Source organism: Aegilops tauschii, chromosome 5 (assembly GCF_002575655.3).
Source record: "Aegilops tauschii subsp. strangulata cultivar AL8/78 chromosome 5, Aet v6.0, whole genome shotgun sequence".
Lineage (NCBI taxonomy): Eukaryota > Viridiplantae > Streptophyta > Magnoliopsida > Poales > Poaceae > Aegilops > Aegilops tauschii.
This window is the reverse complement of record NC_053039.3, coordinates 281,629,982-281,643,972: the sequence shown is the minus strand read 5'-3', so window position 1 is coordinate 281,643,972 and position 13,991 is coordinate 281,629,982. Positions and strand designations below refer to the sequence as shown.

General features: G+C 48.0%; 1 protein-coding gene across 1 annotated transcript; it reads left to right on the top strand.

Annotated features, from left to right (window-relative positions):
* The first annotated feature begins 417 nt into the window (after positions 1-417).
* LOC120964743 (uncharacterized) lies at positions 418-12,242 on the top strand. The gene is made up of 5 exons (XM_073499028.1): positions 418-674; positions 10,915-10,979; positions 11,047-11,467; positions 11,838-12,086; positions 12,207-12,242. Exons 2-5 carry the CDS (start codon positions 10,942-10,944, stop codon positions 12,240-12,242), a joined length of 744 nt encoding a protein of 247 aa, XP_073355129.1. The 5' UTR covers positions 418-674; positions 10,915-10,941.
* The last annotated feature ends 1,749 nt before the right edge of the window (positions 12,243-13,991 follow it).

Here is a 13,991-nt window from a genome sequence, read left to right as displayed (position 1 = left end):
ACCTGAGGACGTCGTTGATGACATGACCAAGTCCCTTCTAAACGAGAGCTTAGCAGATTGCGGGAGGACAGGCTTAAGTCCCTTCTGCAAAGCTAACCCGGCTCCGGCGGTAAGATACTGATCTGAGCACCTTACTTTCCATTTTAACAATTTTCATCTTAACTTCAAGAAACCTTTGCTGTATTTTTAAGGCCAATGATAAGTTCTGGAAGGTCAGGTATGACCATGAGGCTGCTAAAAAGGCCAGGAAGGTTAAAAAAGCCGCCAGGAGAGCCGCTCCCCGCAAGAAGGGGAGTAAGCCTAGCGCCTCAGACCTGCTTCAGTTGGATGACACCTCCGAGTCAGAGGTAGCCCTTGATTCTCTAGGCTCTTCTTTTGTTTTTTTGTCTGTTTTTAACCACCTTATTGACACTGATTATCAGCAGGATGATACTGGAGCGAGTAACCCGGTGATTGAAGAGGTAACTACACTTTCCTCCGACTCGGAGCCCTTGCCAAGGCTGAAAGTCCGAAGAGTAACCCGGAAAGTAAGATTTTCACATCCTTTAGCTTATCAAGATCCTCAATTTCTTTTGAAGCGACAGATTCATGAGAGCCGGAGGCAAACCCGGACCAACAAGGATGCAGACCTCTCCTCCGGCTTACCTGAAGCATCAAGGAAGCGCCGGACCGAGGTTATCTCCAACTTATATCCTTTTCATCCTTTGGCGGGCATCACTCGCACTACTGGAATCAGCTATTTTTCCCTCTGCCACGGCGGACGGCAAAGGCATGAACGGCGGACGGCAAAGACCTTTACCATCAGCCGCGGACGGCAAAAGGCTCCGGCAAAGTAGGCTACAGTAAAGAGCTAATTTGTCGTCTGCTTCTTGGCGGCTGACGGCAAAGGCCCTTTGCCGTCCGCCGCGGACGGCAAAGAGAGAGGATGGCAATAATTGCGCTGTCAGTCCGTTAAGTGGCTAACGGCAGGCCTTTGCCGTCCGCGGCAAACGGCAAACTTTCTAGTGTCTTTGCCGTCCGCCGTATGATGTCATCTACACGTCACTACATGGCAGGCCTTTGCCGTCCGCCGCTGACAGCAAAATCGTTTACTCTTTGCCGTCTGCCACTGTAGGCAAACTGACCAAATGGGTCAGCTCCCAGGAAGCACAGCTGGATGCCACGTGGCTTCTTTGCCGTCCACGGCGGACGGCAAAGAGCCCGTTGCCGTCGGTGGCAGACAGCAAAGAGCCTGCATATTGGCTCTTTTTTCTGTTTTTTATTAAATCCAACTATTTTCACAACAAATATATATGACATATATAGATATATTTCACAGGCATTCATATCACATATATCCAGCACATAAGTTCCATACATTCATACATAAGCAAGTTCAATCCATTAATACATAAGCAAGTTCCATCCATACATATTACATAAGCAAGTTCCATCCATCAATTCATACATAAACAAGTTCCATCCATACATAAACAAGCACTCCATAGCTAAGGTGACTAGAATAAGAAGACTAGAACAAGAAGAGTAGAACAAGCACTCCATCTAGCACATAATGAAATCTGCAAAATGGCAAAATAAGAAAGTTAGAAATAGGTGACTAGAACAAGAAGACTAGAACAAGAAGAAAACTAGAACAAGAAGAGTAGAACAAGAAGAAGACTAGAACAAGAAGAGTATGTCATTTATGAGCTAACTTACGTGAAATGGATCATATATGAGCTAACTAAGTTGAAATGGGTCGTTTATGAGCTAGCTAAGGTGAAATGGGTCATTTATGAGCTAACTTAGGTGAAATGGATCATTTAAGAGCTAATTTAGGTGAAATGGATTGTTTTTGAGCTAACTTGGTGAAATGGATCGTTTATGAGCTAAATTAGTTGAAATGGATCGTTTATGAGATAACCTAGGTAAGATGGGTCATTTTGGAGTTAACCTAGGTGAAATGGGTCATTTTAAAGCTAACGTAGGTAAAATGGATCATTTAGGAGCTAATCTAGGTAAAATGGGTCATTTTTGAGCTAACTTGGATGAACTGGATCATTTATAAGCTAACCAAGGTAAAATGGGTCATTTTAGAGCTAACTTAGGTAAAATGGATCGTTTATGAGCTAACTAAGCTAATTATGCAATTTTTGACATAAGTAAGCTAAGTACAGATCGTTTTAGAGCTAACTTAGGTAAAATGGATGGTTTTGGAGGTCAGTAAGCTTATTAAGTCATTTTGGAGGAGAAGAAGCTAAGTCTAGGTCATTATGGTAAGCATTGGAGGAAATAAAGCTAAGTCTAGGTCTTTATGCATGTGTTAAGCAAAACACTAGATAAACTTACCATGATCCAGGAGGTGTAGGAGCCGGCTGGCTCATGTCGGTAGCTGGAGAAGGATCGTGCGATGCTTGTCTGGAGCTACGCTGCACCAAAGATCATTTCCAATGTCTTGTTAGCATGATGACACTCAAATGTTAGGACTAGCAAGTAATGTCCATTCAAATTAAACTCACCGTGGTCCCAGGAGCAATCACTGGCATCGGCGGAGTGATCTGACCGGTCTTCTCGCACACAGACTACACATTTGGTTTTGACGACTCAGTCATACTAGTTAGTAATGAGACAAACACTACATGAATGTTTTGGCTAATCTGCAGAAGAAACTTACCACAAGGAGCTCGTACATGGCCCTTGCCTGCATGTCATTCCGTGCCCTCTCCTCCTCCATCATCTTTGTCGTCCTCTCCTCCAACTCCCGCTGCCTCTCCGCCACCTCCGCCAGAAGTTTCTCCGTTCTATCTCTCTCACTCTGTATAGCAGCCTGCAACACCACTCACATGACCCTTTGTAATCATTGATGGAAGCGCACACAATGTAATGGAGAAAGATAGCTGAGTACGTATCACTAACCTTGATGGCGAGTTGCACTGGCCGTTCACGAGGCCTTATCTCAAGAGCAGAGCTCGACTAGCGCGCCTTGATCTCCGGGAGAGTGCTAGGACAACGGATAAGTCCATCTCCAATGGCTATGGAGCCATGGGACCTCCCGCCACCAGATATCATCACCAGCTCTGGATCAATGGGACCCTGGCTCGGGTTAAAGTCCTCCCCTTTCCTCGCCTTCCCCTCATCTCTATATCTCACGAGCTTGTTGTGGGAGGAGATGTTGGTGAAGTTGTTTGCATCATCGAGGTCAGACTGAGAGAAAGCCTTGACTTTCTTGAAAGAGGCAGTGTGGGCCATGGCATACAGGTCGTACACCTCTGGCACCTTATCCACCTTATTGTGGCGTGCCTGAAAGAGAGAAACAATGTAAATTAGTAATTAAAGGGCTCAAGCTAGCATGATGAATGAATTGCATGAATTATGAAGCAAACCACATACCCAGTTCCGCCCGAACTGATATAAGTTGGAGCTGCCTTGATGGTGTGGCACACGTTCCATTTGGGCACGTTTGTCCTTGGCCTCGTTGTGGAGGGCTAGCCATTCCTTTGAGCACCACTCATTGACCAACACCTCCCAACAATCCATCGATCCGCACACCATCTCGGAGGCGCCTAAGTTAGCAAATAGAAACTTGAGCGCTACGGCTAAGAATTACTAAATGAAGGAACTTAAGTAGAAGGCCTTAAGAATTACCTTCATGTACTGCTCCTTACTCAGGAACTTATCGCGGCACGCCGGCTTGGTCTTCTTGATACCACGCAAGGCGTAGTAGTCTCGAACAGCCTGCACCCGAGCCTCGTGCCGTAAGTTCTGTAGTAGGCGCTTGCAGACGTTCTCGATAACATGTGCCGCGTCCTCCTCGTATCCCTCCTCACACCTGTAGAATGGCTGCAATCAAATGAGACAATATTGATTAGTACAATTAATAACTAGCTAGTTGAAGATTTTTAAATGTGTAAAGGAGAAATTACCCAGAACTTTCTGATCACCATGTCTGCCCTCGTGTCGCACACGACACCGTCGATAATCTCATCCGGCGGGGTCAGGGCAGCCACGTAGTGCTCCCAGCTCAATCCAAGCTCTGGAAGCCGGCCCTCACCAGGCAACGTGATAAACCCCGGGAAGTTTTGCCGGCAAAGAACTCCAAGGACGGAGTTGGGCCGGCGGACACTATGATGGTGGTCCCAACCCCTGCAGCATGACAAGGCCAACGCATTAGTTATTTGAAGAAATGTGAATGGAGAAGGTACAAAAATATTAAATGCACTTACGTACCTCTCCCCATCAGGGAAAATCAACCACCTCTGCTCGTGGGTCGCCGGCACGGACGGGAACCGTGTAGCACCACGCTGGTAGACGGTGCCCCCCTCCTCCTCAATATCAGTCGGCTCCCCGCCATCATCAGCATGGCCACTCGGCTCCTCGGGCTGATCCGGCCAGGTACCCCATCCGGACGTGTGCTCCTCCGGGGTCTCGTGGGCCGAAGGCCAGTCGACCCGAGGCTCGTGGGCCCAAGACCCGTGGACCGGAGGCTCGTGGACCGGAGGCCGTGTAGCCTCCTCCTCAGATGAGTCCACCCTAGCAGTCACGTGCTCGGGTGAAACAGCTGGGGGTGGCGGCGAGGAAGGCACCGTAGCAGTCACCCTACCTCCTCTCCCGCGACCACGTGCCCCACCTCCTCTCTTCCTACCTCGTCCCCTGCTGGGCACCGCGGTCGACGAAGAAGGGCCCGGCGGTGTCGCCATACTGTCCAGCAACGCTCGGCGGAGAGGTGCGTCTGGAATGGAAGACCTCAGACCACGCGCCGACGAAGAAGGGGCCTTGGCGCGCTCCCGACCAGCGCCCACCATCTTTCAACACCTGCCATGACAAACAGTAAACGAAATTAGTACAACATAAAAAAAGACCGACATGAATAATAATATGTGTATCACTTAAGTATATCATCATCAAGTACAACATAAAAAAATTTAATACCTGACACTACTAATAATCTCGATCAGTATCATCAATAAATGCATAATCATCATCATCACTATAATCAATGACGGGCTCATAGGGTCCAGTGGCATCAACATGTGGAAGGCCACCTTGACGTAATCGGTCAAGCAATGACAGGTCATCCGCAGCAGTAACCTCTTCTTGTTCCGGCTCTTCTTGTTCCGGCTCTTCTTGTTCCTCCTCTGGGGTGATGTCGGATTCACTGTCGCTGTCTACTTCAATGTTTTGGGGTGAAGTATAGCGGTTCTTGAAACGCTTTTTGGAAAGATGTGTCTCTTGGAAGAATTCTCCTTCATATGTGTCTGGGTTAATGTGAGGTTCATAATCCTCTTCCTTTGGGGGAGATAGTCTAGCACGTGGCGGCACTTCATAAACGACATCCCAACCTTTCAGATTTGGATTAGTTTGGCAGGCCCACGGTAGATAGAATACTTGGGTCGCCTGTTGAGCCGTAATATAGACATCAGGAACATCTAAATGGGTGCTTTGGTTGATTTCAAGTAGCCCTATATGTTCATGAGTCCTTCTAGTCTCCTTCGGCTGAAACCAATAACATTTGAAGACTACGACATTCGGTGGGTTTTCACCATAGAATAGAAGTTCATAAATTGCTTCAACTCTCCCATAATACTCGGTACCTCCTTCGCCGATAGCAGATACACAACAATTTGTAGACTTTCGGTCGGCCATAGATAGCTCTTTGCCATAGGTACGAAAGCGATACCCGTTGATGTCGTATTTGTCAAATGAACGGACCTTATAGTCAAAACCATTAGCGACTTGTCTCAATTCGGCGTCCATAGACTCTGAATTAGCCTACAAGTTTAATATGAAAGGATTGTTGCATTACGCACAAATTAGCGAATGAAATGAAATTGTCTAATAGAAATTACCGTTTGTTTGAACCAAGAGATGAAACCGGGATAGCCGCCTCCTTGCTTTGCGAGAAGCTCATACTCTTCGACAGAATCCTTTTGGATCACCGCTCCATACGAGAATAAGGCGACGTATCGACTGTATGAAATATCCAGGAATAAGAGCAGTTCAAAGGAAATAGAAGTTGCAAAACTATGTACCGAGAACTTACTCGATGTACGGCCGCACTTCTATCAGGTTGTTGAAGATATACAACGAAATGGTCCGCCATTGTTCGTTATCCAAAGATACTGGATTTGAAACACTAGCTGGTGCGAGATTCCCTTTGAATAGGCTGAGGTTGGATCCACCCTTTTTAGGGTCGTCAGCATTGTACCGAGGCTTCGGATTATGCAAATGACGATTTTTGGCTTCGTAGTGTGCTGTCACGAAGTTTGCCGCCTCCTCAGTGATGAATGCCTCAGCCATCGATGCTTCAATTCTATGTTTATTTTTACATTTTGTCGAAGCGTCTTCTGCATCCTCTCAGTTGGGTAGCACCAACGATTTTGCATGGGCCCCCCCCAATCTTGCCTCGGTCGGGAGATGCAAAATCAAATGTTGCATTGGATTAAAGAAGCCCGGTGGAAAGATCTTCTCTAACTTGCAGATCAACTCCGGCGCCAACTCTTCCATTTCTTCTAGCACGCCAGGTGATAGTTCTTTCGCACAAAGAACACGGAAGAAATAGCTGAGTTCTGCCAGTACTAGCCATTCATCCTCAGGGATGAAGCCACGCAGCATCACCGGCATTACCTGCTCAATCCATATGTGCCAATCATGACTCTTGAGACCAAATATCTTCAATTTATCAAGACTGGCTCCCCTCTTTAGATTCGCTGCATACCCATCGGGGAACATCAACTGCATTTTCACCCACAAGATAATTTCCCTCATAGCTTGCCTTCCAAGATTGAACCATGCCTTTGGCTTCGTCCAGTTCTGCTTTCCTTTCGGTTCTTTCATGTTTTGTAACGGCCTATCACATAGCGCCTCCAGATCGACTCTAGCCTTAGTATTATCCTTTGACTTCCCATCTATGCCGAACAATGTACCAAAAAGTGCCTCGGCGATATTCTTCTCAGTGTGCATCACGTCGATGTTGTGTGGGCAAAGGAGGTCTTTGAAGTAAGGCAGATCCCATAAGCATGTTTTGTGAGTCCAGGCGTGCTTAGAATTATACCCCTTGAAGTACCCTGGACACTCTGGATCTGGCTCGAGAGCGTTTAACTGATCCAGGGTCTGTTGGCCTGTCAATGCAGGTGGTGCAGAGTTTTTGACAACTCTACCTCTGATGAAGTTCTTATTGTCTTTCCTGAACTTATGGCGAGGATTCAGGAACTGTCTATGCATGTCGAAGCAAGAAAACTTGCGACCGGCCTGAAGCCAACGAAACTCAAGAGCTCCCTTGCATGTGGGGCACGGGAACCTTCCATGCACACACCAGCCAACGAATAGCGCATACGCCGGCAAGTCATGCGTCGAGTACATGTACCAGACACGCATTATGAAGTTCCGTTTGCTATAGGCGTCATATGTCTTGAACCCATTATCCCAGGCTTCTTGCAATTCGTCCTTAAGTGGCTGCATGTACACATTCATATTTTTCCCCGGATAGTTGGGCCCTGGAATTATCAACGTCAGGAAAATGTTCTTTCTTTGCATAATCTGTCCGGGGGGGGAGATTGAGTGGAAAGACAAATACGGGCCAACAACTGTATTGGGCTGCCGTCATACCAAACACACTGAACCCATCCATGCTGATGCCGACTCGAGGATGCCTCGGATCTGCCGCTTTGTCACCATGTAATTCATCAAACTTTTTCCACGCAACACCATCCGATGTGTGTACAATCATCAGATTCCCATCTGCATCTAGTTCGGTTCTTTTGCCCGTTTTGTGCCATGTCATCTGTCTGGCCGTCTCTTCGACCATGAAAAGACGTTGAAGTCTTGGTACGATTGGCATATACCGAAGAACACTAATGGGGATTTTGGTCTGTGTCTTCTCACCCATACCGTTGTCTACCACAACATACCTAGAAGACTTGCAAATGGGACAATAGTTCAAGTCCGCATAGTCAAGCCTAAACAAGACACACCCTTTCTCACAGGCATGTATCTTATCATAGGGCATCTTCAGTGCACGGAGGATTTTGTCCGACTGGTACAGGTTTGCAGGCATTACATGGCCTTTGGGTAGAAAGCGTCCAAATACTGTCATCATTGCATCGTAGCATTCTCTGCCCAAGTTGAACTGAGCCTTCAGAGCCATTACTTGCGAGATGGCATCCAACTGACAAAGCTCAGTGTGCTCATGGAGCGGACGTTTTGAAGACTCCAACATTTCATTGAAGGCCTTTGCAGATTCCTCCATCTCCTCGTCCGAATCCCGAGCATCATCGAAGTCTTGCACCATGTTTTCCATCCCGGTACCATGCTCGTCGGTGCGACGACGATCCACCTGAGCTCGGTCACGTTGGGCAGACTCACCATGAAATGTCCACACCGTATAATCGGGCGTAAAACCACTCTTCTGCAGGTGTTTGCCCATTTCAGCCTCTGTCCTCTTTTCCCAATTGCCGCACCGTAAACAGGGGCACCAGGTTTTCCTCTGGCCATTTGCAAATGCGGCTCGCACAAACCCCTTGGTTTTTGTGAACCATTCAGTGCTCCATTTGTTCTGACCAGTGTGACCGGTGTACATCCACGCACGATCACTCATCTTGACTTTCAGAGCTACTAGACACACAACAAATATATATATATATATATATAATTCACCATGTATATATTCATCAGTTGATCTACTTTGTCAATTTTATTACGTCCATGCAACCTACACTCTAATAGGTAATGATAGGTCCTAATCCCACCCGAGTATGTTTAGATTGGGTTCATTTTCCCATGCTATGCTCCGGATCCTACGCAAAATTTCGGCAGCACCTCCCCGCTGTTCTCCTGATACACGTCTCTGCAATAAACAGAGAGGATGTGTACCCGGAGAACAACAGGGGAGGCACTGACGAAATTTATGCGTCGGATCCGGAGCAAAGCATATGGGAAAACGAACCCAATCTAAACATACTCGGGCTGTCCATGGATAGCGTTGGACAATTCGAAAGAATCAAGGTTATAAATATGCAAATGCATGCATATTTATAACTATGACGCTTTCGAACGGGAGACACATATTGGTTACGCATACTGATGATTCAAGACACATATATAGCTAGCTATCAAGTTTCATCGGAATAGATCAAATAATTAATGGGGGAGGAGGACATGTCATTTGTGCTCACCCACGAACGAAGGGGCAGAGCTCGTCAAACGCACGGCGAGGTCGTCGAACACCAAACCTCGCAGCGATGAAACAACTGCACATTTAAAACTACCCGATCAACACAATTATATATGATGTTTTTCATAACAAAATCGAAAAATATATGACCTAACTAATAATTCACAAATATATGACCCCATCGGCCTCTGGAAGGCCAAAGAACACCTTTTCGGGAGGTGTCGGGGGTCGGGGTGTCGTGTCGGTGTCGGGGTGTCGTCTCAGGGTCGGGGTCGGGGTCTCGGGGTCGGGGTGTCGGGTCGGGGTGCCGGGTCGGGGTCGGGGTGCCGTGTCAGTGTCGGGGTCGGGGTGTCGGGTCAGGCTCGGGGTCGGGGTGTCGGGGTCGGGGTCGGGGTCGGGGTGTCGGGGTCGGGGTCTAGGGGTCGGGGTGTCGTGTCGGGGTGCCGGGTCGGGGTCGGGGTTTTTTCCTCTTTTTTCCTTTTCTTCTTCTTCCTCTTCTTCCTTTTCTTCCTTTTTTTCCTTCTTCTTCTTCTTCTTCTTCTTCTTCCTCCTTTCCTTTTTCCTCTTCTTCTTCTCCTCCTCTCCTCTTTTTTCTTCTTCTTCCTCTTCTTCTTTTTTCTTCTCCTCCTCCTCTTCTTCTTCTTCCTTTCCTTTTTCCTCTTCTTCTTCTCCTCCTCTCCTCTTTTTTCTTCTTCTTCTTCTTTCCTCAAACTAAACTAAACCTAAAACTAAACCTTAAACCTAAAACTAAACCTAAATCTAAAACTAAAACTAAAACTAAATCTAAACTAAACATAAACCTAAAACTAAAAAAACAGAAGAAAAAAAAAGGAAAAAACTAAATCTAAACCTAAAACTAAACTAAAACCAAACCTAAAACTAAAACTAAAACTAAATCTAAACTAAACATAAACCTAAAACTAAAATAACAGAAAGAAAAAAAAGGAAAAAAAAAGAGGAGGTAGAGCTCACCTGGGGCAGGGCCGGTGGAGGAGGTGGCCGGTGGAGGAGGGGGGCGGGGCGGTGGAGGAGGTGGCCGGTGGAGGAGGGGGGCGGGGCGGCCTGGGGTGGCGGCGCCGGGCCCGGGGCGGTGGGGCGCGGGGGGGCCGGGGCGGTGGGGCGGCGGGGCCCCGGGGCGGCGGGGGGCCGGGGCGGGGGGGGCCGGGGCGGCGGGGGCGACGGGGCGGGGGGCCGGTGGGGCGCCGGGTGGTGGGGCGACGGCACCGGGCGGTAGTGGCGACGGGGCGGGGGGCCGGTGGGGCGGCGGGGTGGTGGGGCGACTGGGCGGCGGCGAGTGGTGGGGGCGGCGGCGCGCGTGTGAAGAGCAGGGAGAGAAACAGGGCGGGGTGGGGCGCGGCCGTTAGATATGTTAAATCTTTGCCGTCCGCCCCCTTTGCCGTCCGCTCTTTTGCTCTTTGTCGTCTGCTAGCAGACGGCAAAGAGGGGGGGCCGTTAAGTTTTTTTAAAGCAGCTCGTCAGTGGGGCCCCCTCCCTCTTTGCCGTCTGCTAGCGGACGGCAAAGAATCTTTGCCGTCAGCTAGCGGACGGCAAAGAATCTTTGCCGTCAGCTAGCGGACGGCAAAGAACTGGCTGATGGCAAAGAAAGTCTTTGCCATCAGCCAGTTCTTTGCTGTCAGCTTTTGGGTAGCTGATGGCAAAGTGCTTCTTTGCCATCTGCTAGCTGACGGCAAAGAGCTGGCAGATGGCAAAGTAGCTGATTCCAGTAGTGTCGTCAACCACTCAATTCTTCTGATTCAAACTATCAGGAAACTTCACCTTCCTCCGGGGACTCCATGCAATCTAACTTGCCGGCTTTCAAGACCGCACCCGGGTAATGATGATCAGCTTATTTTGTGCTTATCTTACTCATGTTTTTGCACTAACCTTTTGGCTTTCAGTGCACAAGCAAAGCTCAGCAAGAGGGCAAAGAAAAGTAACCCGGTCGAAGAGCCGGTCTTGACTGAACCCAACGCCTCTGCCTCTGAGCCGCCGTCTGCACCAGCTCCAGAAACCACCGCTCCAACTGAAGAACAAGCCATGGAGGGTTCTGATAACCCGGAGATTCCCAGCCCAGCTCAACCGGCCGATGACCCGGATGTGGTGATTACCCGGACCGAATTTGTTGAACCGGGAAGACCTACCGTGCTGGCTAAGTGCTCTGCTAAGGAGGAACTTCTGGAACGCCGTAGAACCAGGCTGGACATTACTAACTATGCCAATCTGAGCATTGGAGATATTGTCGCTGGTTATATTGGTCAAGTGCACAACAGCCGGGACCTGGAAATTGACATGGTGAAGCAGATACAGCAAAAATCTGAGGTACAACTCTCTTGCTTACTCCATAGTCATCCTTACCATGCTAGCCCCCAAGTCTATTACTTATGACAGAATATGTTGTAGACTTAATACCGGCTTACCTGGTAACACTCAAGGGCCGGCTTAAACAGCATAGTTCACCTGATTCTTTCCTTACTTTAACCAAGTAGTTGAGCAACTTGACACATTAGCCCCCAAGTGCCAAGTACCTTTGCCTGCAAAGTGCTTGGGACTTATTTTCATGAACCGGCACTGTAAATAAAGCTTCTCAGCCTACATTAGCCCCCAAGTGCCAAGTGTCTTTGCTTGCAAAGTGCTTGGGACTTTAATGTTGCATGATAATCACTCAAACTGTAACCCGGAATTTGTACAGGCTGCCTGCAAGAAACTTGAATCGGAAATCTCTGATCTGAAGAACCGCCTGAAGACTCAGGAAAATGAGACCCAGAAGGCCAATGCCAAATTTGAGTTCAGTGTCTCTGGACAAGAAAAACTGAAGAAAAAATTTGAAACAGAAAGAAAAGCCTGGGCCGATGAGAAGACTGCCTTGCTCAGCCGGGCCGAACAAGCGGAGGCTGCTCTTACTGAAAGAACCGCCAAACTCTCCGGCTTAAAACGCCATGTATCGCAGATGGTCTCCGCAATCTTCCGTAAGTTACTTTGTAAGCTTCTAACAAGTTTACATCATTCCTGTCTCATAAGTCCCACCATTGCCATCAGCTCACCTGACTTTGTTATACAGGTCCCAGATGCTCCAATCTCAATCAGAACATGCTGACCAAGCTGAAGGCTGTTTACACCTTGGTGGAGCAACTCTACACCGGGTCACAGCGTGCTTTAGCCGTTGTGGCTCTGTCCAATGAGGTTCCCACTCACCTGGCAGACGTACTCAGGCGGCTTGCCGTACTTCCTCAACGCTTCCAAGAGCTGAGATGGGCTTCTGCAAGAGCCGGAGCTATAGCTGCTCTGAGCCGGGCCAAGGCGTTTCTACCGGAGCTAGACCCGGCCGACATCGCTCTTGGATACCCCAGCCTGAAGGAAGACGGCACCCCCTTTGACCATAAAGACTTCGCCACCTGTGTAAAGAGCGTGCGCCCGGTGGCCACCTTGATTGGGAATGACACAGACCTTACCAAGTATCAGCCGGGCTATGACGCGGAGAATCAGAGGATCCCAACTCCACGCTATGAAGCAGTCCTAATCCCTCCGACTCGTAAGCATACCTTCGCCCCAGAAGTTGATCCGGCCGGGTTAATTGATGATGAGGCTAAATTTGAAGCTTTGAGCGGCATTGACTGGAAATCATCAACCTTCCAGGTCATGGAAACAGCCGGAGGAGCGGAGAGGGATGAGCCGGGAGCTTCAACCCAACAAGCACCTTGATTTCTTAGGCGGCTCATGGTTACGCCTGAAAAACAATGCCTCACCTTTTGGACTCGGGGAGTCCTATAATAGAGTAGGACAAACACTTAATTTTTTCGTGCCATCGTGCACATGCGGAGTGCTTAACTCCGTTGAAGCTGCTCTTTTATATTCCTCCGAGTTATGTTTGATCATTTACTTTCCTTAAGTTTAAAGAACTGTCTTTCATTGTCCTGCATAGAAAACAAATCACAAGTCTCTAGGCGGCTTTCCGCACTGGGAGTCATATATTTTACATATAACCCGGAATATGAGCCAAAGTCATAAAAGACCGGCTCTCAATTATATCCTCGAGGTAACCATAATAGCATACCTGCAAGCCTTCAAGTACACTTTCGGTTTATGTAACCCAAATAATGAGGTTGAAAACTCAACTCCGGTTCACCAGCATCGATAATGCTTATTGTGTGCTATCAACATTGTGAATCAAAGTTAAGCCGGCAGAGTAAGAACTGCCCTTGCACACTGTTGATATGATCAAAAGAACTTGTTGCAAACCAAAAGATCAAAACTTAAGGGCTTCTGGTTCGAATACGACCAGAGAACCGTCCCAAAGGGGTTAAGCTAAGATTCGAATGCGATCATATAGCCCCCAGTGGCTTTGGCGTTGCCGATCAAGAGGGTACAGATAGCTATGTTCTCTTAGGTTCGAATACGACCCATGTTTGAACAGGAAGCCCCCAAATGACCTTAAGAGTTGTTTAACGACGCTGATTCGAATACGATCCACGTCGGTTCCCAAAGGGGGTTGAGTTGATTCAAATATGATCAAGAAAAACTCCCCAATGAGCTCGGCAATTTGCCAATCAAGTGGGTAACGACAGCTATGTTCTCTTTGGTTCGAATATGACCTATGTTTCAACAGGAAGCCCCCAAGTGATCATATTGTTTAACGGCTAGATTCGAATACGATCATAAGCCGGATCAACCTCCAAGTGACCATGTAATGTTGTAATGGAAATAACAATAACACATTTACCTTTGGAGGGAAAAAAGGACAGAGGTCCTGCTTTATTATTTATCATAATATATACATGGCTATGGAAATATGTACATTATGAGAGCCGGCGGCTCAAGTGTAATAAGGCCGAAGCTGAGCTATGTT